A 24,062-nucleotide genomic window follows, 5' to 3' on the forward strand; every position below is an offset into this window, starting at 1 on the left:
GCCAGATCCTGCCTTCCTTTTTCTTTTTAAAACAGGACCTCACTAAATTGTCGGGATTGTCCTTGAAATTTCTGACCCGTCTGTCTCGTCTCTGTTTCCAGAGGAGTTAGGATTCCAGGCTTGTGCCTCTAGGCCAGGCTCACCTGTCCTTACCATTAATAACTGAACTGCAAATAGCTTAAATTTGCTGGGGCTCTGTTTGAAACTCCCTTATGTTTCCAGTTTCACCAGTCAATCCATGTGCTTGAGCTCAAATTCCTCGCGCCTAGAGCTGTCTGCCCTCAGAGCTAGAAGGTTGCACACTTCCAAAGTGACTATTTTAGCCCCTCTGGGGAGGGGCTGGGAAGATGGAGTGGTTCAAGAAGGATTCAGAGTCCTGAATTATCTCAGCCACAAACTAAAAGCATTAGAGGAAGAAATTACACAAAAGGAAAGGATTTTATTGTCTCGTTAGTCGATATCCCTGGGCGAACCAAATGGCACAGTGTGAAACTGTTCACAGTCTAACGAAGCCCGGCAGCCTCAGTCTGTCCTTAGGTCAACAACCCCCTCCTCCAACCCTTCCATTGGCAGAAGATGCCATAATTTCAGAGACACTCAACTGGACCTCTGGCTTGGTCCCTCCTGAATGGACCTGGTTAAACCTCTATTCACAGGGAACTGTGTATAGGTTGAGGCAAAACGCAAAATCAAATTGGCGTTCCTAAGCTTTCTGTTTGGGCTTCCTCCTGGGAGCATTTGGGCTGGTCACACATTCCAGGAGGGAGCCACAGCTCAGCTGCAGCTGCAGCTGCCCTGGGCAAGCCTGGGTGGTTACTGCCTCCTGGGTTGGGGAAGGAGAGAGTCTGTGGGGTTTCCTCTAGGGGCCCCCAAGTGACCTCACCCTCACCCCTACACCACTGACTTCATAGTCCAAGACCTTGGCCAAAAGCCCAGGCCATGTGAGGGTCCAGTGAGATGAGGTTGGGGGGTAGGGCTGTATTCCAGACCTAGCCCCGCCCCCAGAAGCCAGAAGTAGTGCTGTAAGCCCTGAAATTTAAGAGGTGTGAAAGGCACTAGTGGCTGTGGCATTTGCTCTTTAAAGGGTAAAAACTCCGAGGAAGTAAGGATTTGGTTTTTCCTTCTCCATTTGCTCTTTGGCAATTCCATTAGGGAATCCCAGCGGGTGTGGGATGATACCATGTCTTCCAGCCGAGAACGAGAAATCTCAGTGACTCTGTGGAATGGAACTGGTCACGTGTCTCTAACGCAAGCTGCTTTATGTCACATTTAAAGGAAGTTTTAATACTCTTCAAAAATCTACCAAAAGGAGATTACAGTGCAGGAAGTTCCCATCAAACGACCTTACTTCTCAGCGTGGTAAATATTCAGGATACACAAAGTCCGAGGATAGATATCAGAAGTAAGAGATACACAAAAGAAGTCTGCATAAAAGCTAACAGCAAAAAGATGTCAAGATTGATCTCACCCAAATCTAAGTAACTGTGGTCTAGGTAACCCTCGGGATAAACGCTTCGGATGTCCATCCTTTAACCGGGATGAGCTCATGTCCAGCCGCCTATAGCGTGCACAGTACGCCCATGGGGCAGACCCTCGGCTGGCTCTTTGTTGTTCTGTGGGCACTTCGTATGTGTGTCTCCAGCTTCTCCTGACATCTGGTGAGCTACTTCTTTGGAGGTGGGACGTTTTCTTCGAAGTAGCCCTGGTTGACGACATTCCCTGCAGGAAAGTATCTGGCCACCACAAAGGAGGAGCCATCACTTGCCGATGCCTTCCCCACGCCTATCTTCTTCGTATTCTTCCACACCATGGCCGTGAAGTGTCCTGTGGGAAGACAAGGGAGGCACAATGAGTGGTCAGCCGAACCCTGAAGAGGATGCTTAGGGACCCTCAAAACCTGCATGCTCTTCTCCGGCTCAGATAATTAGATACTCGCAGATGCCGGTCATGAAGAAGAGACAAAGCACACAGCTGCACATGTCAATCAATCCCACAGACCTCAGCCACCTCAGTACTTTCTCACAGTCTTGCTGAGATCATGACAAAGCACAGTGGTCCCAGTACCTGTGACCTCAGCTTCCGGGCACCAGCACTCAGTGGCGCCTCCCCCCCACCCGAAACTGAACTTTTTGTGTTTTAGACTTTTTAATTTCATTTTATGTGTATGAATGTTTAGCGTGCTTATATATGGTCACCCAGGAAGTCAGAAGAGAGTGCCAGACCGCCTGGAATCAGGGTTTTGAATGGTTGTGAACCACCATGTGGGCGCTGGGAACTGAATTCTGGCCTCTGCAACAGCAGCAGATGCTCTCACTCTCTAGACCCTCAGACTGAACTCCTGAAGTTCTCTGTTATTTTCTGATGGTCTTTTTTCCCCCTGTGTCTTACTTGACCTCTCAGGAACATACAGTCCGTGTCCCTTCTTTTCAAAGCTTCCTCCCTCACTGAGTTCCAGGACACCCATCTCTTAGCGGCCCTCCCGTCTCCATCTTGGTCTTACAACCTCTTCAGCCTCAGTCCAGGCACTCTCTCCTTTTCTCTCTATACTCTGCCCTTCATGCAGTTTCCTCTTTCCCTGACTTCCAGCTGGATTTCCCCGGTTCAGTCCTCCGCGCTCTGCTCCTGACACAATCACCACGCACTTCCACTTGGATGACACACAGATGCAGTCTATCCAGATCTCACTCTCGATTTTGGTCCCCCAGACTTGCTCCTCTGCTGACTTCCCATCGGTATCAACAGCATCTTTGTGCTCATAGCTGAGGGATGAGCCTGCATCCATTCCTCTCCTGGATTCCTCACAACCACCTACCGCTAATCCCCAAGGAATGCGACTCTAAAACCTAGCTCAACTATATTCTTCCAAAACCTTGGCTTCATTCGTAGCTTTCTGTCTTGGAATGATGCAACATCTCCTGACTGCTCTTGGCTCCACTTCCAACCTCTTTCATTCATTTGTCACTGTGAGAATGGGAAATCTCACTGCGAATGAACGGGAAAGATAGTTAGATCACCCTGAGACACAAGTCGTATCCATTTAACTTCCTTAAGTCAAAATCTTACACTCCCAGCTGCACCTGGATTGAAAGCTAATACTTTGGCCTGGAGGCTTCCTTCCTTCCTTTCCCTGGACACAGTAAGCTGCTTCCTATTGAGAAAGCCCTGTAGGAATGAAGCCTTGCTCAAATCAGCCTACGCGCGGATATTTTTTCCCCCAGTACTGGGAATTAAACCCAAGACTATAAATGCCAGTAAGCACTCTACCACCGTAGACGTCCAGCCCTTGGGAGCTCTCCTACTGACTAACAGTTTCTCGTCCCTGAGATCTGAATAAATGTCATTTATTTAAATAAGCCTTACTCAGTCACCCTTTCATTTGCCAGAACATCTCTCTCTCTATCCCGACCCACACCCTGTCTTTCCCCTTCTCCGTTACTACTGGCTCCTTCATCCATGACACCTACATGGCAAAGAACAAGTTTTATTTTTTGTTTTGCAGAGTTGGAGTTTATTAAAGACATTTAAGTTAGGCTCAGACACGAAGGTTGAGTGGAAAAGAGAGGTGCCCAGAAGAAATCAAGGCTTACTTAAGAGTGTGGGCTTCTCAAAGGGAAAGTCAGAGAAAGGAAGGCAGGCATAGCCAAGCATGGCCATAGCTCTCCATGGGAATCAGTCACAGTTCATTGGCTGTGTCTGGAGAGAGAGGAAACATTATACTCTGAGGGTCAGGAAAGCAGGCTTGGCACTGAAACTGGCAGCAACTGCCAAGGTTTCCTCTTTTTTTTTTTTTTAAGAGAGGGTCTCTGTATCTCAGGGAAGCTTCATATTCAATATGTAGGCAAGAATGATCCCCTCTTGTATTACAGCATGTGTCCACACACCAGCTTCCATACAGTGCTGGGGATTGAACCCAGGACCTCCAGTCTTACACACTCAACTTGTGTGGAGCTGGAGATTGTACCCAGGACCTCCTGTGTTACACATCCAGCTTATGGGGAGCTGGGGATTGAACCCAGGGCCTCAAGCATGCAAGGCAGGCACTCTAGCAACTGAGCTATACTCCTGTCCCACTTGCTGTGGGACAATCTTTGTCTGCTGTAAGTATGTGTTACTCTCATTGGTTAATAAAGAAGCTGACCGGGCAACAGCTGAACAGGATAAGGGAAGGCAGAAGGGCCAAACTGAGAATGCTGGGAACAGAAAGGGCAGAGCAGACGGAGAGAAGCAAGACAGTAAGATGGACACGCAGAAAAGGTACCAAGTCATGTGGCAAAGCATAGATAAGAAATATGGGTTCATTTAAATGTAAGTGTTAACTAGTAACAAGCTTAAGCTGTTGGGTGAGCATTTATAATTAATACTGAGCCTCCATGTTGGTTATTTGGGAACTGGCAGGCAGAAAAGTCTGCCTACCCACTGATTTCTATTCTTACTTATTCCTTGGCCTTCACTGGCTTTGAAGTCAAAGATTGGGGCTGTCTTCTTATCACTGTGCCTAGTTCATGCTTAATATATATAAAAAATTTGTCATCAGGCCTAGTGGCACACCTTTAATCCCAGCACTCAGGAGGCAGAAGAAGGTGGATCTCTGAGTTTGAGGCTAGCCTGATCTACAGAGTAAGTTCCAGGACAGCCAAGGCTACGCAGAAAAACCCTGTCTTGAAAAACAAAAGCAAAAAAAAAAAATTTCATTTATCTGTGTGTGCATGTGTGTGCGCATGTGTGTGTATGTGTGTTTACATGTGTGTGTGCGCGTGTGTGTGCGTGCGTGTGTGTATGTGTGTGAGTGTGTGCGCATGTGCGTACGTGCATGTGTGTGCGCATGTGTGTGTATGTGTGTTTACATGTGTGTGCGCATGTGTGTGTGCACGAGTGTGTGTGCGTACGTGTGTGTATGTGTGTGAGTGTGTGCGCGTGTGTGCGCATGTGTGTATGTGTGTTTACATGTGTGTGCGCATGTGTGTATGTGTGCGAGTGCGTGTGTGCGTGCGTGTGTGTATGTGTGTGAGTGTGTGTGCGTGTGTGCGCATGTGCGTACGTGCATGTGTGTTTACATGTGTGTGCGCGCATGTGTGTGTATGTGTGCGAGTGTGTGTGCGTGAGTGTGTGCGTGCGTGTTGGGGGGCACAAGCATGCCTCAGAGCACACGTGAAGGAGATCAGAGAACGCCTCTAGGAGTCAGTTCTCTCCTACCTAAACTCAGGCTGGCATCTAAACCCAGGCATCTCACAGGCCCATAATTTTTAAATTTTGAAACTTCAGCACTTGGGGCAGAGGCAGGAAGATTGTGAGCTCCAGGTCATTCTGGAGTACCTGGTAAATTCAAGCTTCCTTAAGCCATACAAAGAAATCCTATCTCAAAGATTATTTTTTTTTAAAGCAAAAGAAAAGCTGCCTAGGTCAGATCTTTACTTATCTTTAAATTTGTGTTATTTGTATTTCCCTCCGCTCTAGAAAGTCTGTTTTTCAGCTCTGAGGAGAGCGCCCCTTCTGTCCTGGCCACCCTTGGTTGTTACCGTGGTTAACAGCTCCAGGCACTGGGCAGCCCTGCCAGGCAGTCCTGTTTCTCTGGCTGCCTCTTAGCCAGGGCTCAAGCCCTTTCTCCCACAGGCTACTCTAACGTGACCACAGGCTTTGGCCATCGACCATCTTTCTCTCTGTTTCCCAGAGAAGAAGGAAACTTCCATCATCCACTGGTTGCCAAGCAACTAGCGGGACAGAAAGTGTGCATCAGTGGCTAGATGCCCGTGGCAGCTTCTTCTTAAGGGAGGACACTGAGCAATCTTATCTGTGGAGATTTCCGTTGGCACAGACAATCCCATTATGGTATTTACAGACGAATTAAGAGACACAACTTCCTTAGCAACGTCAGATACATACTGGTTTCTAACGCTAAGGGCCAGCAACAGTTCCTTTTTCTTTTCTTCTTTGTCTCCACCCCTTAAAGGGATCACATCCTCTTTCCAGCTGAGGACCGAAACTTCCTAGAATATGCCTTTGAAAAACCACACTGAACCTATTACAGCATACCCTTGCAAAGAAACAATGTACGAAAGCAAGAAGGAATGAGACGACCGTTTCACTGCTCTGACAGTGCAAAAGAGGATACACACACACAACTCAGGAAACTTGCACAAGAAACCAGAAACTTAGATGGCATTCAGACGCTATGCCAGGTCAGATTGATTAGTCCTCATTTAGAATAAACAAATCTATTCACTTAACCAGGACAGAACAAAGTAACTAAGAATGTTTTTTCCATGCAGCACATAGCAGGGACCAGTGAGTAGGTGTTATCAGGGAAGGCTGCTGTGGGGAGGGGCTGTCAGTCCAAGCAGACTGCAAGGTATCTCACAGGCCTTTCACCTATATGAACTCAGGTCAGGGAATCCCAAAACACAAGCAGGGAGAAGCCAGGAACTGAGAGATTCTGGCAGGATTGACCTGACAAGCCTCAAGGTTCCGGAAGCCTCAGTTCTATAACACCGAGCAATGCCCTACCTGCGGCTCCAGTGTCATTTGTCCCCAGTATTGCACAGGCACCGTCTCTTGGTATAGAGGCCATGGAAGAGGCACCAGGTAAGACCAGAAGACTTGAGGAGACCTCTTTGTAGGTCTCAGTCTTCTCCTGGGCTAAATGGGCAGAAAAGGCCCCGCTTTCTGCCGCCTTGGAGGCTGGCGCGGCTGTAGATGCAATCACTTAGTAAGTATCAAGCAGCGGCACACACAGCTCCAAGATCCAGCATGTGTCTGGTTGCTCAAGAACCTCACTCGTGGGGAAAGCAAGCAAGGAAATAAAGTATCTGGACACTATCTGTATCCTTAACACTGCTCCCTCCTCCTCATTCAGTGACAGGGTCATTGTTATCTGAAACTCTGGCAGCTGCTTCCTGCTGCTTCCTGCTGCTCAGCCTGGCAACTTTGGAAGGGGGGTGCCAACTGAACAAGAAACTGTCCCAGGTCTGCACCTAGAGTTGCAAGAACCCTTCCTGGACAGGGTGAGCAGTAAGCCACAGGAAACAGCGAGAACATGTCATTTCCTGCTTCTGAAGAAACTCTCCAGGGGATGGGAGGCCCCAAGTGGCTCTACCCTTATGTAGGTGGGATGGTAGGGTTGGGGTGGGGAGGGAACCCCTCCCCCTTTCAGTTTCTCTGGTGCTTTGAATCATATACACATCCTTCTTACCCTGTCTGGGGGCCCAAGAAGGGTCTGAGTCACTTCTTAGGAAAAGTGGGGAGGTGGGGGTGGGGCAGCGAGGCCTGCAAATGAGGCAGAAGGACCTCAGAAACCAGAAGAGCTGCCCAAATGTTAATAAGATAAATGTTTACTGCTCAAGGCTGGGGAAGTGGCCCATCCTAAGCACTGGCTCAAAAAGCTTGCCTAGTGTGGGGGTGGGAGCTCATTGGCTGGGCAGTCAACTTGCTGAGCTCAAATTCAGTGAGAAACCCTATCTCAAAAGCTAAGGTGGAGAGCAACCAAGAGGAAGACCTTAGACAGCAACCTTTTCACACACATTTACATCTTACACACTTACGCGCACACACACGTATCTGCAAACACATACACACACACACACACGTTTACTGCTCGCCCTAAAAAAAGGCTATAACAAAGGTGGTCTCCTCCGGTTCTGCATCACCAATTCCCAGAAGCGCTTGGGAGACCACCACCAGAACTGACTCAAGTTCACACCACAAATGGCAGATCTAGGAAGAGCCGAGCTTTCCTGAATCTTAGAATGCAAGAGGAAGGGAAACCCCCTGGTACCATGAGGTGTGGAGAACGAGCAGGAAGAGGAGGGAGGTGTGAAGGAGGAAAGGTGAAGAGTGGCCTGACCCTTTCCTGACTGCCTCCAGGGAGCCACAGCAGTGCAACCAGAGCAGCTGAGGCAGAAGAAACACCAGAGGCAGGATAACCAGTCAGATGTTCTCAGATACTAGTTCAAGAAAGAAGCAGCCAGCTCAAATCCAGACTCTAGAGAACACACTGCAATGAGGAGAACACGCTGCAGTGAGGGGAACACACTGCACTGAGAGGAACACACTGCAGTGAGGGGAACACACTGCAGTGAGGGGAACACACTGCAGTGAGGGGAACACACTGCACTGAGAGGAACACACTGCAGTGAGAGGAACACACTGCAGTGAGAGGAACACACTGCAGTGAGAGGAACACACTGCACTGAGAGGAACACACTGCACTGAGAGGAACACACTGCACTGAGGGGAACACACTGCACTGAGAGGAACACACTGCAGTGAGAGGAACACACTGCAGTGAGAGGAACACACTGCACTGAGAGGAACACACTGCACTGAGAGGAACACACTGCAGTGAGAGGAACACACTGCACTGAGGGGAACACACTGCAGTGAGAGGAACACACTGCAGTGAGAGGAACACACTGCACTGAGAGGAACACACTACAGTGAGGGGAACACACTGCACTGAGGGGAACACACTGCAGTGAGAGGAACACACTGCACTGAGGGGAACACACTGCAGTGAGAGGAACACACTGCACTGAGGGGAACACACTGCAGTGAGAGGAACACACTGCAGTGAGAGGAACACACTGCAGTGAGGGGAACACACTGCACTGAGAGGAACACACTGCAGTGAGGGGAACACACTGCACTGAGAGGAACACACTGCAGTGAGAGGAACACACTGCACTGAGGGGAACACACTGCAGTGAGAGGAACACACTGCACTGAGAGGAACACACTGCAGTGAGAGGAACACGCTGCAGTGAGGGGAACACACTGCACTGAGAGGAACACACTGCAGTGAGGGGAACACACTGCACTGAGAGGAACACACTGCAGTGAGAGGAACACACTGCACTGAGAGGAACACACTGCACTGAGAGGAACACACTGCACTGAGGGGAACACACTGCAGTGAGAGGAACACACTGCACTGAGGGGAACACACTGCAGTGAGAGGAACACACTGCAGTGAGAGGAACACACTACAGTGAGGGGAACACACTGCAGTGAGAGGAACACACTGCAGTGAGAGGAACACACTGCACTGAGAGGAACACACTGCACTGAGAGGAACACACTGCACTGAGAGGAACACACTGCAGTGAGAGGAACACACTGCACTGAGGGGAACACACTGCAGTGAGAGGAACACACTGCAGTGAGAGGAACACACTGCACTGAGAGGAACACACTGCACTGAGAGGAACACACTGCACTGAGAGGAACACACTGCAGTGAGGGGAACACACTGCACTGAGGGGAACACACTGCAGTGAAGGGAACACACTGCAGTGAGGGGAACACACTGCAGTGAGAGGAACACACTGCACTGAGGGGAACACACTGTAGTGAGGGGAACATGCTGCACTGAGAGGAACATACTGCAGTGAGAGGAACACGCTGCAGTTAGGGGAACACACTACAGTGAGAAAACACTGCAGTGAGGAGAACACACTGCAGTGAAGGGAACACACTGCAGTGAGGGGAACACACTGCAGTGAGATGAACACGCTGCAGTTAGGGGAACACGCTGCAGTGAGGGGAACACGCTGCAGTGAGGGGAACACGCTGCAGTGAGGGGAACACGCTGCAGTGAGGGGAACATGCTGCAGTGAGGGGAACACACTGCAGTGAGAGGAACACGCTGCAGTGAGGGGAACACGCTGCAGTGAGGGGAACACGCTGCAGTGAGGGGAACACGCTGCAGTTAGGGGAACACACTACAGTGAGGGGAACACACTGCACTGAGGGGAACACGCTGCAGTGAGGGGAACACACTGCAGTGAGGGGAACACACTGCAGTGAGAGGAACACACTGCAGTGAGAGGAACACACTGCAGTTAGGGGAACACACTACAGTGAGAAGACACTGCAGTGAGGAGAACACACTGCAGTGAGAGGAACACACTGCAGTTAGGGGAACACACTGCACTGAGGGGAACACACTGCAGTGAAGGGAACACACTGCAGTGAGGGGAACACACTGTAGTGAGGGGAACATGCTGCACTGAGAGGAACATACTGCAGTGAGAGGAACACGCTGCAGTTAGGGGAACACACTACAGTGAGAAAACACTGCAGTGAGGAGAACACACTGCAGTGAAGGGAACACACTGCAGTGAGGGGAACACACTGCAGTGAGGGGAACACACTGCAGTGAGATGAACACGCTGCAGTTAGGGGAACACGCTGCAGTGAGGGGAACACGCTGCAGTGAGGGGAACACGCTGCAGTGAGGGGAACACGCTGCAGTGAGGGGAACATGCTGCAGTGAGGGGAACACACTGCAGTGAGAGGAACACGCTGCAGTGAGGGGAACACGCTGCAGTGAGGGGAACACGCTGCAGTGAGGGGAACACGCTGCAGTGAGAGGAACACACTGCAGTGAGAGGAACACACTGAACTTTGAGCTGACTGGGAATGTAATGGAGGGGGCAGGATCAGTATCCTGGGTACCCCCAGATGAAGAAAGAGTAAGGTGTGGGATGATGGTGGGGTGGGGTGAGGTGGACAGGTGTTGGGCAAAGGAAGCTTTGGTTTCTGGCAGCTCAGCTGGAGAAACATGACTGAGCCAACACAGGAGGGAAAGAGCGAACCTTCTGAAGACACTGGTCAGCCCAGGCGCCATTGCTACTCACCGGTCCCTGAGGTGAAGCCAGGCTGCTGGAAGTTGTAGTTCTTGATTTCACTGTACCACCGATCAGCCACTTCCTTTCCTGGACAGAAAAGGCACACGTGAACTAAGTCACGGAGTCTAAGCCATCTTCTCCCACAGACCCCAAACCACCCGGAGTCCACGCCTGGATGTCTGACGGCACGCTGATGAAGTAACGCATGAGGGTTACTCCCGCAGACTCCTGGGGACTCGTGATGAAGACAGAACCTTCGTTGGGATGAGCACTGGCCCGGAGTTAAGCCACAGTCCCCAGATAAGGAAACCTACATCCTGCCACTGATCCGCTGTGGCATTCTAGGCAAGGCCTTTTCTGTTCTCGGCCTCTACAATAAAAAGGTTGAACCTAGCACATCCTGAGGGCCTTCTAGCAATGGTCTGAACTTCTACGAGGCGTTCTCACTCCACTCGGGGTCTGTTTCTAAAATAGGCCTGAGTAAAAGCAGTTGAGCCTGTAGGCCAAAGGTAGTCACTGCCAGCAGAAAGGCCTCATCTCGAGCATCCACTGTCAGCCATGGCGTGAGGCGGCATTTCCCAGGGATCTGTAGATCCCAGTGCCACCGTTCCAACTCAGGACACAGGAGTCAAGATGGGTCGCCCTAGGACCTTGTTACAACTTAGAGCCTGATTAAAGCAGGTCCTAGAGGACCATGATTCTTCATCTCTACCAAGTTCTCTACTGTGGCTGCTAGTTCATGAAGTAAATATCAGCCATGCCTGGGGACCATTGAAAGGAAGCTGAGGCCCAGGGCCTTCTTCAGCTCTATTGGTTCTGGAGGAGAGACCCAGGGATTGGAAAAAATGTAAAAGCTCTCCTGAGACTCTCCTGAGTAACCAGGAGACATCAATTCAAAGCTCTTTGTGTAGAAATGGGAAAGGTAGGGCCAGAGAGATCCAACACAGGCCGGGCTAGAACAGTGTCCTTAGGGCCCAATCAGGAGAGGCAGCAGCCCTGGGCCCCTAGTCTGCTGACTGAGGGGGAGGCGGAGAGACCCCATCATCAGCCGCCTTTCAGGCACTTAGCTCTTGGGGAGAGAGAGGCAGGAGGAGGGGGGCTGGTGTGTTAGGAAACCAGGCAGCCTGGGGGATCCCTTGGGAGCTCTGGGGAATGTAAGGCTTGGGAGAAGAGGAATCTTTTTCTTCCGGGGTTTGGAGAAAGCTCAGGGATTGTGACATATCTATTTTTCCTAAAAAGCTACATCAGAGTTATAGGAAATAGAGACTCAAGAATGCTTGCTCAGTGGGGTGGGGTCATTCCCTCCCAGGCTCCGGGCAGAAAAATCATCTTTTTATTCTTCCTTTTATTTTTTTAAAGAAAAGAAAAATGCTCAATTCTTTTCTTTTTTTTCTATAATAAGAGCAATATACCTACAGCATAAAAAATTAATTTAGAAACGATCAAGGTTGCTCCAGGGCCCACAGAACCAGGCTGCCATTGGATACAGTGCTGCAGTCTCTGGCGCCCACGCATCTGAACTGCAGTCTGACTCCTCTGTTCCCGGCTCCCAGCTTCCTGGCTCCGAGCCAGCCACTGAGGTCAGCCCTGGAGCAGATGCTGAGAATTCAGGGCCTCCTCTCCCTTCCTGGGCCTGTGGCCACACCACCACTGAGCCATGAAGGGCATAGTGTCATCCCGTATCCAGATGGACGGAGAGAAGAAGAGTCAAGGGTGTCCTACCTGTCTGGTCGTAGGATGCCCACGCAAGGTTCTCCCCACACTGGCCACGACTGGACTCTGGGCTGTGCTTGAGGATTCTTGTGCTGGCCAGGGCCTCTGAATACCTGCATAACATGTCTCCTCAGAGCAGGCCCAACCTAGGGACCCTCCACCCTGATCCAGTGTCTGAGTTTTGATCTAGTATGACTGAGCCGCCTTCCCTGTCTGGGTTCCCAGAGGGATAGCGGAAACACCACCCCAGTGCCTGGGCCTCCGACAATCCCGTTTTCAGAAGAGCACACTGACACTCAGGAGTAGAGGGAACCTGCCTGAGCTGGCAGCAGAGTGGTCCTTAAGCCTGGCTGTACCAGAACTCCAACCACATCCCTTCAACCACCCAGGATCCCTCTATGAGTGCAGAAGCAGCTCCATGAAGGGCTAGCACCCGATTGGGGCTGGAGACTCACTGCTGGGCTTCTTGGTTGAGCTTCTTGCAAAGCTTCAGTGGGGGGACACCGTGCTGAGCCCGGTACTCGTTGTGGGCCTTCAGGACCTCGTTATTGAACTGTTTGGAAGCTAGAAGGACAGAAGGATGGAGAACCCTCAGTGCAGAGGGAAGACCCTCTGAAGGTACATAGGCATGCTTCAGGACACGCAGAGACTGCTCACCTCTTCTCCATCCTGGTCACACGGCCCTGTTCCATACCAGTGTTCATCTCTACACTCCTGTCACCCTCCCTGTCTCTGCAGATCAGAGGTCTGCTGATTATGTAGGATCTTCTGGGCCACGTTGGGGATTTGAATCTTTATCTGAGGCAATGGGAGACTACTAAGCCGAAGCAGGGAGAGTGTTTCTGAAAGATGTTCTTGGTGCTGAGGAAGGTAGAGAGCTGGTCAGACATCTAAGAGACAATGTCTGAAGGTGGCGGCAAACCTCAGACTAGACCAGTAGAATCTGGGAAGGGCTGGTGTTGGGAGCTTAGGGAAGAATATCTTAGAGTGGATGGTACCATGTTGGATCAGTGAAAGCAAAAGATGAGGGGAAGGGAGAGGGAAGGAAGGAGAGAATAAGGACAGCGAGAGAGAGAAAGAGAGAGAGGGAAGGAGGGAGGGAGAGGGAGGGAGAGAGAGGGAGAGAGAGAGAGAGAGAGAGAGAGAGAGAGAGAGAGAGAGAGAGTCAAATAAAGCCAGATAAAGAGGGAGGACTAAAGCCAGGCAGTGGTGGCACACGCCTTTAATCCCAGCACTTGGGAGGCAGAGGCAGGCGGATCTCTGGGAGTTTGAGGCCAGCCTGGTCTACAAGAGCTAGTTCTGGGACAGGCACCAAAGCTACAGAGAAACCCTGTCTTGAAAAACCAAAATAATAAATAAAAAATAAAAAAATAATAAATAAATAAATAAATAAATAAATAAAAAAAACAGGGAGGACCAAATAAAGCATCATTGAGGGATGGAGGAGAGGAGAGTATAGAAAAGGACTCCATGGTGACTGGAAGGGAGGGTGTGATCTGCTGTGTGATGCTCCAGTGGGGAAAGAGCCTGTGCCCAACTGAATGATAAATTCAGTAAAGACAAGACCAGAGGGCTGGGGTTAGGGACATAGGGGATGGATGAAGAGCAAGAGTGGACGAAACCCATACTGCTTCAGATCTGAATCTTTTATCTATTCAATACTTGTCCCAAACCATCCATCAGTCCCGCCAGCCAATCACCTTTCACCAAACGTCCATCTGCTTTGCATCCACATCCCATGTCATGCACCCACTCGTTTTCCATTTCCAGCACTTACCCTTCCACCAAGTCATCATCGTTGAGCAACCACATCCACCCACCCAAGTCCTGACCATCAGTTCAGACCGACTCTAATCTACACGTCTGCTCCCTGAGCACTGTCCCACGTGATGCCAAACCCAGACCTCCAAAGCTCACACAGAGAAGGAAGATGGTCTTGTGAGCAGAGAACAGTAAGGGTGCAAGAGGAGCCTGGAGCAAGCGGCCAGGATCACAGGCCTCAGGAACCTAGGACTCCACCCCTCTCTGTGGACATGGGGTGCCCAGAGAACAAGGAGCGAGATCAGACTGGCCCATCTGCCTGTCTTTTGGCGGTGGTAGGAAAGGCAACCACAGTCATGAAGGAAGTCCTGGGGCCAACTGCAGGCAGGAGGGAGGAAGAAATGCTGCTGGCGGTTGGTGGCCGCGCTGTCCTCGGACTTTCTGACAAACTACAGAGGAAGTAGACCGCCCTTGGGGGCTGTAGGGCCCAGCAAGATTGTGTAGGTGATCAGTCTCAGAACATATGGTGGAGCAGGGTTGGAAGGGCTCTGAACTGATTTGTAAGGTTTGGGGTAACAGATGGCAAAGTGAACAAAGGTAAACGTGGAAATAATGACTCAGCTTAACAGAGAAGGTGGAGTCACAACCAGAAACCCTCACGTCCTGGTGGCCAGAGAAGGTCCACACCCTTGTGTTAGGAAAGACAGACTTCAGGTCTCCTGAGGTGGGAGGAAACGGGTGTTTAGCAGGTGGTGTTTAGTTAAGTGTCGAGTTTCCAAGGTGAAGGATCCTGGAGTTGCTTGACAGCTGTGTGATCTCATTTGACAATGGGGCATCTCAAGGAAGAGTTTTGGTTTGGCATGCTGATGTGGGACTGGGGGACATCAAAGCAGTCTTTCAAAGACCATGGGGAACAGGGAATAATGAGAACAAGAGCAGCAATTCCTGGGCACAAGTCACAAGTTTGGTCTTTTTTAGTGAGCTAGGGAACCAGCAGGATAATGTGGGAACCATGGCTCCTAGGCCATGGGTGCTCTGCCCTGCCTTGCACAAGTGGGGTCTTATGAGAGTAAGCACACACTGGGATCAGACTGGAAGACTGGGGTTGGGGGGGAGAGTTCTCTGGGGAATTCTGAGGTCCTACAGGACAAAGCTGGAGCTGGCAGGCAGGAAGGGCAGGATGTCAGCCAGGAATAAGAAGGTCCCTTTCTCCCAGTCAGAAAGTTCCTGGAGCTTTAAGGGAACAAGCCTGAACTCTGGCAGCCCCGAAAAATGGGGGTTCACCCTGTCCTCCGTACTCTGAAATAGCCGTCCCTGTCCTCACTATTCCAAGTGGAAAGCAGAGAAAGGTGACAATGTGGCCACAGTGAGGAGGAACAAAAGATCCAGTGACCCCCATCCCCCCTCTCCATCGGGGAGACCTGATGCAAGGTCTGGGTTTAAATAGCAGGCAAATTCTGAATAAGAAAGCCTTCTCCTTAAAGTTGGCCCCACGCGGCAAGCCTTCTTTCAAGCAGCCAGCGCTCTAGGAGGTCTCCTCCTGGAAGACAAGTCCCTCCCCATGGCTGGCACTGGGGTTGCAGCCTTCTCCTTCCCCCCAGCATGAGACTCCTGGGGCCGTTCCAATTCCTTGGTTCCATTGTGCCAATAGTTTGATATCTGAAGTCTGCATCTCTCTTTAGAAATATGTGCCTTTGCTGGACTGGCATAAAGCTTTCTGGGGATTGGACAGAGCTTCCTCCCAGAGGATAGCAAGCTACCACTGGGCCATGCAAGCCAGTTTGTCTCCATTCCTTGTAGGATCCCATCCAGTGCTGGAGAGGAAGGTGACTTCGGTAAACAGACGGTTATAAAAGGGCTTGTGTGAGCTATGCGGTCACACTGAGAAAGGCCCCTATCTGTATGATAGGCACAGCCAGGGCCATCCTAAACTAGTTCCCACGACTCAAATAGGCCAGAGAAGGTCTGCTGGGACACTGTGAGCGACACTTGAGACTTGGTGACACGTGCAGTGTCACAAGAACTCCCTGGAAACGGTGTTCCAGGTTCAGGAGGAGGAGGAGGAGGCCAAAGGTGCAGAAAGGGCCAGGTTATGACAGGACCCAGGAGAACTGGACCCCATAGCGCTGAAGGCCCTGCAGGCTTTTTGTCAGAAACATGTGTGACTTCTAAAAACTAGGTCACTGTAGTCCCAGAATGGAGGAAGTTCCAGGGGACAAAAGTGAAAGTTTCTGAACCAACTCAAGATCAGTGCCAGAAGCTGACGCCAGGCACAGGCCCCAGCAGGGTCAGGCTCCCTCAGCCGGGACTTTTGCAAGGGGTCACCAGGTCTCAACAGAGACCCATAGCTTCCTATAGCTGGAAGCCAGGGGGCCCTCCAGCCACTTTAGGGCTATCTTAGGCGTCCCCTCCCACTCGGAGCAGGAGGAGAGCCCTAGGAGGCAAGTTATCAATGGTGACCACACCCAGGCCGAGGCTTGCCCTACTGCTATAGAAAAACCCCAACACAGATAAAGTCAGAGTAAAACCAGCCACCCACAGCCAGGCAGGGTGGGCCCTCAGCTGTCCTAGGGTGGGGAGAAGGGCAGGGATCCACATTTTATTTTGCAGAAGAGCCAGAAGGAGGGACAGGCAGACTTATCTGCCCTGGGCTCTTGCTTTCTCTTGCTCATCTCCCACAGGGCCTTGAAGACCTCGTTAACCTCTCGCCGCCTCTTGGGGTGTCCTGACACATTTATGACTAAACTAGAAAAAAATGCTCTTTGCAAGGGCAGCAGCCTGCCCAGATTCCCTTCCTGCTCAAGGGGTACCATCAGGAGGGCTCTAGACTTGAAGGAAGGCCCTGCTCTGAAGCTCTGCCCAGTAACCCATGGTCACTGTGGAGCAGCGGGAGGTGCCCCTCAAGCTTCGGGGACAGCTGAAGGGAGCAGTAGGGGAAAGGAGCCCACACGAGCAGCTTCCTCTGATCTCTCGCATTTCTCAAGAGCCTCCTGGGAGAGAGGGCTGCAGGAGACTGCAGAGGCTAGAGCAGGGGTGACAGCCAGGCAGCTGTCTGCCGGAATGCAAGGCTGCACACTCTAGGTGGGGCTACTCCGCTTCCTTTTTGGGGACTGGGGAGAGTGTGGGGGGGATTCTGAGAGCTGTCCTTAGCCCCCCCCTGCTTTGGGCAGACAGGCTCCTTCCTCAGCTTCCCCCTCCCTGACCACTGCCCTCTCCAGCCTCCCCACAAAGGGTGAGAACAGGCCCCTCCATACGCTTGACAAGAGGTTGGAAAGCAAATTGCTCCAGCCTTTGGGGCAAAACTGGTTTTGCATCTTTAGGAAGAGTAGAAAGCAGATAATTGGAGAGAAAACAATTTTACAGTTTTTTCTTTTTCAAGACATGGTTTCTCTGTGTAGTCCTTGCTGTCCTAGAACTCACTCTGTAGACCAGGTTGGCCTCGAACTCACAGAGATTTGCCTGCTTCTGCCTCTCAAGGGCTGGGATTATAGGTGGGCACCACCACTGCTCAGCTGGGAAACAATTTTGAAAGTTCTTCCAAGCATGGAAATTTGCTGAGTGAGTGAATGAGCAAAGGAATAAGGTTCAGAGACAATACGAGGACTAGATCCCGGCTGTATCAGACAAGAAATCGGTGTCTGGGGCAGTGTACAAATGGTCTCAGGTCACTCAGACCCAGGAGGCCCTGGTTAAAGCCAGACCTAACAGCATCCCTCCTTTGCCCCTCTCCCACCCCTAATCCTTCACACTTGCGATTTTACACCCAACACCCCCTTTTTTTGATGGCAGGAATAGGCTACCAAGTGTTGCTCAGCTGCCTGTGGGCCAGGAATCCATTTCTTGGAGTGATGGCCTCCTTCAGGCCGGCCTGTTTGAAAGATGCCCAAGTATACACATGGTCCTTGAATGACTGAAGCTGCCAGACAGGAGAGTGCTTGCTCAGGCCGTTCAAGTGCCAGTCCTTCCCTAGTGACAAGTTTCTGTCCCCTGGGCCCCAGGCTCCCCTCTGAGTATGGAAGAGGACAGCTGCGGGTTTCAAGATGTCCTCAAATCAGGGAAACCCTTCAAATGAGGCCGGCAAGGAAATGAAGAGATGAGCTGGGGCTGCTGGGGTTGCCCTGGCCCACGTGGCCTCTTCCTGTAGTGGTCCCAGGGGCTCACTCAGAAGAAAATTCCTGGCCTTCTGCTCTGATATCCTCTGGTGTAGGGGTCCAGTGTCTGAGACACCAAGAGTCTTAGAGACGATTGGAGGACTTGTGTGGGTCTAACCAGAGTCCATTCGGGATGGGAACTGTGGTGAAGGCATGTGGTCAGTGTGCTGTGGACACACACAATTCAGAAGGCAAAGAACTAGGCTCTGCGTGTGCACATGTGTGTGCACATGCACACACACACACCAGCCAGAGCTAAATTCTAATCCTAATTTGTTCACATACTGGTCCAGACATTATATGACGAGCGCCGTGGCCTAGAGTGCTGTTGAAAAGGCCAATAACATAAAATACCTAACTTACTAACTGCCTAGCATACAACAGGAGGCCAAATGATTGGCAATCACTATTATTCAAGGCAGAGGGCTATTGCAATCTTAGGTCCGAACACACCTGGTATACAGAGGCCCAGCAGGGAGACCAGGGCTGTGGGCAGGATTGAGAGTTTCCAGCACCGGTCCAAGCTCTCTAGGATTGAGCCTTGGCAGTTGTTTGATGGCGTTAGGGGATTTCTCACACTCACCGTGAAGCTCTGGGGTGTATCTGAGTTCTGTTCCACGAGGCCAAACTGCGACCCATTGAGGCAGGGATTGATTCCTTAGATGGTCTTTTGGGAGTCACGTAAATTTACATAAACTACTACGTAAATGGGTATCGCCAGGAGGCACCTCCCCGAAGCCTAGACTGGTGGCTTGGATCTTCAGGGTTGGGTTTGTGCAGCAGGCTCATTGGGTCTGAGTCATCCAGAGGAGTTACTTTCTCTCTGGGGAACCTTAGAAGATGCGGGCATGTGTGGCTATGAGCTAGCGTGGGCCTGGGCTAGAGAGCTAGCGAGTGGGGGACACCGGGCTCTACCTGCTGCAACCTGCTTCCCGCCCCGCAATCTGCATCAGCACCGTTTTCGGGCGCACTCGTGCGTCTCCCCTTCCCTTCTATTCCTTGAAAGTTGTCATCAAGTTTGTCCAAGATCTCCACGGGCAAGTCCATCCTTCCTCCCCTCTGGCTCCCATCCTTGCCCTAGACCACAGCTTCCCTGGCAACGCCCGCCCCTATCCTCCACGTCGGCACACAACTGAATGTAGGGGTGGTGAAAATTTTGGCAACAATAAAAGATTTCTGAATGTACGACTACCAAAACCCGATTCAAAAGCAAGCACAAGAATGAACTTGAGGTGCTTCTGATAGTTCCCGACAGGTTGTGTCATTGTTGCACACACAAAGCACTCTGCTCTTATAGAAATATAATGGTAATTACAGAAAGCATAGTATTTTCCTACTGTCATTTCTCAGTCAAGTTAGTGTAGCTGAGGATTGTGTCGTGTTAGAATGCTTGAGTTTGAAATCTATTTGTTTTTATTTACATTTTTTCAGGTCTGTGTGTGGAGGTCAGAGGACAGCTTGGGGGAGTTGACTCTCTTGCCCTATCGTGTAGGTTACAGAGGTCAAATTCAAGTCTTCAGGCTTGACAGCAAGCGCCTTTACCCAGTAACCCATTTTGTTGGCCCTAGAATGCTTGGTTTTAAAAATTGCTGTTGAGTTATTCACTTGAGGGTCATAAGAAGTCTCCGAAGGGATGTAACTCAGTGGTGCTTGCTTGGCATGTACAAGGCCCTGGGTTCAAGCCTTCGTACCAAAAAATAAACTAAAAAAAATCATTGAATGAATTTTGTCTTGAGTTAGGACAGAAGTTCCAACAATAAACTGGGCGTGTGATGTGGGATTTCCCCCTGTATGCTGTGGAACAGAGCTAGGCAGGGAAAACTAAACTGAATGCTGGGAGGAGGAAGGTGGAGTAGAGAGAGGTCATTTATTCCTGCTGGAGCCGGTAAGCCACAGCCATGTGGCAGTTCACAGATTACTAGAAATGGGTTAAATTAAGATGTAAGAGTTAGTAAATAAGAAGCTAGAGCTAATGGGCCAAGCAGTGTTTTGTATGATATAGTTTCTGTGTAATTATTTTGGGGCTGAGCAGCCAGGAACGAACAAGCAGCCTCCTTACTACAGGCGTGATAACACATGCTTTTAATCCCAGCACTTCAGGAGGCAGAGGTGGGTGGATGTCTATGAGTTTGTTGAGTCCAGCCTGGTCTACACAGCCAAGGCTACCTAGTGAGACCCTGTCTCAAATGTGTGTCCGTGTCCTAAAGAACTGTTTGAAGATAAGTTTCTTTTCTTTTAAAGCAGGGGGAAATGGCTTCTGATAAAACACTTGCCAGGCAAGCGTGAGGATTGAAGTTGGGGTCCCTAGCACCCCTGCTTAGAAACGACAACAACAACACAAAGCAATGACTGGGCAAGGGGCGGTGATGCCTGTAGTCTAGAGCTAGAAAGGAGAGAGAGGAGGATCCTGGGGCCCACTGGCCAGCTACTCCAGCTGAGTCAGTCAGCTCCAGGTTCAGTGAGAGACCCTGCTTCTAAAGATAAGGAGGAGAGTGGCTGAAGATGACACCCACTGTCTACCTGTGACCCTCACACACACACACACACTCCACACATACACACAAACACACACCCCACGTATACACATTCACACACAGAACATACACACATAATAAAATAAATTTCTGTATGATTTATAATCAGCAAATATTTGATTCACATACTTGTTTTACATGCCTGTATACCTGGAGTTGTATAACAGTTTATTGAGTAAAACTACTTCTTTTGCAAGTGGACAGTTTCAGAAGCCAGGCCCGAGGTGCTTGCACCACCGCTGTCTGTAGGGAGTCAATCTCTTTGCTCCCTGCCTCTAGCCTCTCCCACCCTGCTCAGTAGCACCCTGTATCCCTAAGATGACCCAGAACCTCCCAGGACCCTCTAGAATGGGCCACTTTCTTCACACTCCTTTGATGGTCCTCACATAGGACACCTCTCTCCTGTGCCTCCCCCACCTCCCTTCATTGTCTGAATCAAGATCATTTCCCAGCTCTTACAGAAGTTCCCCCCTCCCGCTGATTCATGTCACAATTCAAATGAACATTCCTAAAGATTGGCTGGCCTTCTGTGCACCGGGTCCACAGCTTGGAAGAAAGGACAGGTGTTAGGAGGGAGGGGACACAGAGACAGATGGGGGAGAGCAGGTAGAAGGATGACGGCACAGGTGCAGTTTTAGAAAATTGTGTCTTGGAGCAGGGGCTGGAAACAATCAATCAAAATGTATCTTAGGGGCTGGGGTAGGGGTGGGGCAGGTGGTCAGCTTTTAATCCCAGCACCATAGAGGTACAGATGCTGGTGGATCTCTGTGAATTTGAGATCAGTCTGGTCAACATAGTGAGTTTCAGATTAGACAGAGGTACACAGTGAGACCCTGTCTTACAGCAATAATAGTAACAATAAATATCAATAAAATGAAACGGCTTTAGAGAGTCCCTGAACTGCCTCATAAGTGTAGGGAGGAAGGAGTTAATTTTTTCAAGTAGAGGTGTCAAAAGGCCTTCTCACATCTGACATCATTTGCCCCATTTTTCATCTTGTTCTTTTAATTATGTGACATCATCCTTTCCACTGCAAAGGATCTTGGGGGTCATATGGGCCACCCTCTTTGTACAGATGGGTAAAATGATGCACAGAGGAAGACCTTACTTCCCATCACGTAGCAAATGATTAGTAGGGCCAGTATTGCAAACCAGGCCTGTCACTCAAACGGAAGGAAAAGCAGGTTAGGACCAGGTCGCGGAAGGCCATTTCCTGTGCATCTCTTGAGTCTTGATCCTGGAGGACAGACCCAAGAAGGGACCCAGCCTTCCTCATCTGAGGCTGACAGCCCATTGACTTCATTGTTTCTTTAGGGCAGTGGCTCTCAACCTTCCTAGTGCTGCAACCCTTTAATACAGCACCTCATGTTGTGGGGACTTCCAACTATAAAATTATTTTCATTGCTGCCTCATAACTGTAGTTTCACTCCTCTTATGAATCATAATTTAAGCATCTGTGTTTTCCAATGGTCTTAGGAGACCTCTGTCCACCCTGAAGGGTTGCGACTCACAAGTTGAGAACCAGGGCTCTAGAGCCTCCTGTGAGGAAGAAATAATGTCCTAATAGATGTCCAGAAGGGATAAGTCTGGGAGAAGTAAATCTATTACCCAACACCTGTCCCTTGTCTTTGCAGGAGCGAGGACAGATGATGCAGGATGTGAGCTGTCCCTCTGAAGGAGGAGAGTGACATTAGGGATGGGATCCCCTTCACAAGAGTTGAGCTCAGAAGGACGAGGAGAGTTTCCGGCTGGATAATTGGAGTGGTAAAGACTGGGCCAGGACACCCAGGGGAAGTAACCTGAGTGTGAGCCAGCCAGCACAGCTGTGCAGCAAAGAGGGCGGGAAGCAGGGAGCGACGGGAAAGGTGGTTTTCAGTCATTTCAACCTCACAGTCCCAGTGATGAGGATGGGCGGCGGCAGGGCAGAGAACAGAGGGGGAGCGGGTCTGCACAGCACCCAGCCTGGAGCAGAGGGCACTAAGGAGATGCTCCTAAAGAGAGCAAAAAGGACTCCCAGAGCCGCCTTAGTGGGACTGGGACAGGACTAGCCGCTTCACAGGCACGGGTGCTGTCACAGTTTGGTGACTTTTTCCAACTGTAACTTTGTCCTCACTTGGAAACAAAGCAAAGCCACGCCTCGGCAGACTTAGAGAGCTAACCCCATCAGCGCTTGGAAACCCTCCCTGACGCAATCCCTGGCTCGAAGCCAGAGGGACCCTCCATCGCTTTCCCTCTTCTTTCTTTCTCTCCCCTCTGGTGGTCTTTCCGCTACCTTTGCTCCCAGGTTGAACCAGAAACAGCCGCAGCTGCGCCTTTGGGCGCTTTGCTCCGCATGCTCTCCATTCCCACTCAGGGGTCATGCATTGCAACGAGAGCTGCGGGGACCACAGGGGATTCCCAGGGGACAGGGCCCCAGGCGGGACAGGGTGACAGTGACTGTCCCGGAGCCATGCTAGCACTCCGGCGGGCTGAACGGGCAACTCACCTGACTTGCCCATGGCCGACTGTGTGCGCTCCTCTGCTCGGCGGCGGCTGCGCTGCGCGGGGTGGTGGGTCCCAGCAGCTGGCCAGGGCCAGCAGGGGCAGGGGCGGCTGCAGCCACTCCCCCGGCGCCGCCCGGCCCCGCCTTATAAGGCAACGGCAGCTGCAGGCGGAGGCACGGGGGGCCACCCCTAGAATTCACATGGCCTGGTGGGATTCCGCCGCTGGCTAGGGCGGTCCAGATGTGGACGCAGTGCCTCTCTCCCCGATCTGAAAGCGCGCATGAGACCTAGGGGTGCTTGAGCCTTCCTTGTGGTTCCCCATGACTCCTGTGCTACAGAGGCGTCATTAAGACTGCGGTGCTCACTGTAGCCTGGCCAGGAACCGTTCCCGCCGGTGCCACCAGGGGTCGGTACTCTCCCAATCTCGGTCTTGAGCGACAGGCAACACCCCCCTCCCCCCGAGTGTGCTTATTCCCCTCCTCTGCGACCCTGTGTTTCAACCACATCTTTCTAGGACCCTTCCGCTATGCGACCCCAGGTTGTAACTGAACACGTCCTAGCCCTCCAGATCCAGCCGCCCCAGGAGGTGCCCACAGCTCAATTCGGACCTGTGCTTTTGACCCTCACTGCCTCTGAGACCAAGCCAAATTTCCCACCCCTGAGTCTGACTCCAGACATGGATCCCCACCTCTCTAACTTTATCCCACGTTCCTGTCAAACCAGATTCCCCAAACGTTCTTGGTTTTGCTCACTCATCCCTCAACAGGGACAGCCGCATACCTGACCCTCCTAACCTGT

At 51.0% G+C, this 24,062-nt stretch overlaps 1 protein-coding gene across 1 annotated transcript; it reads right to left on the minus strand.

Annotated features, from left to right (window-relative positions):
* Window positions 1–419: 419 nt before the first annotated feature.
* On the minus strand, window positions 420–23,405 carry Glipr2 (GLI pathogenesis related 2). The gene is made up of 5 exons (XM_075967338.1): window positions 23,267–23,405; window positions 12,791–12,899; window positions 12,345–12,448; window positions 10,632–10,709; window positions 420–1,824 (listed from the first exon to the last, which is right to left on the minus strand). Exons 1-5 carry the CDS (start codon window positions 23,277–23,279, stop codon window positions 1,664–1,666), a joined length of 465 nt encoding a protein of 154 aa, XP_075823453.1. The 5' UTR covers window positions 23,280–23,405; the 3' UTR covers window positions 420–1,663.
* Window positions 23,406–24,062: the final 657 nt, after the last annotated feature.

The sequence above is a fragment of the Microtus pennsylvanicus genome, chromosome 3 (genome assembly GCF_037038515.1).
Source record: "Microtus pennsylvanicus isolate mMicPen1 chromosome 3, mMicPen1.hap1, whole genome shotgun sequence".
Classification (NCBI taxonomy): Eukaryota; Metazoa; Chordata; class Mammalia; order Rodentia; family Cricetidae; genus Microtus; species Microtus pennsylvanicus.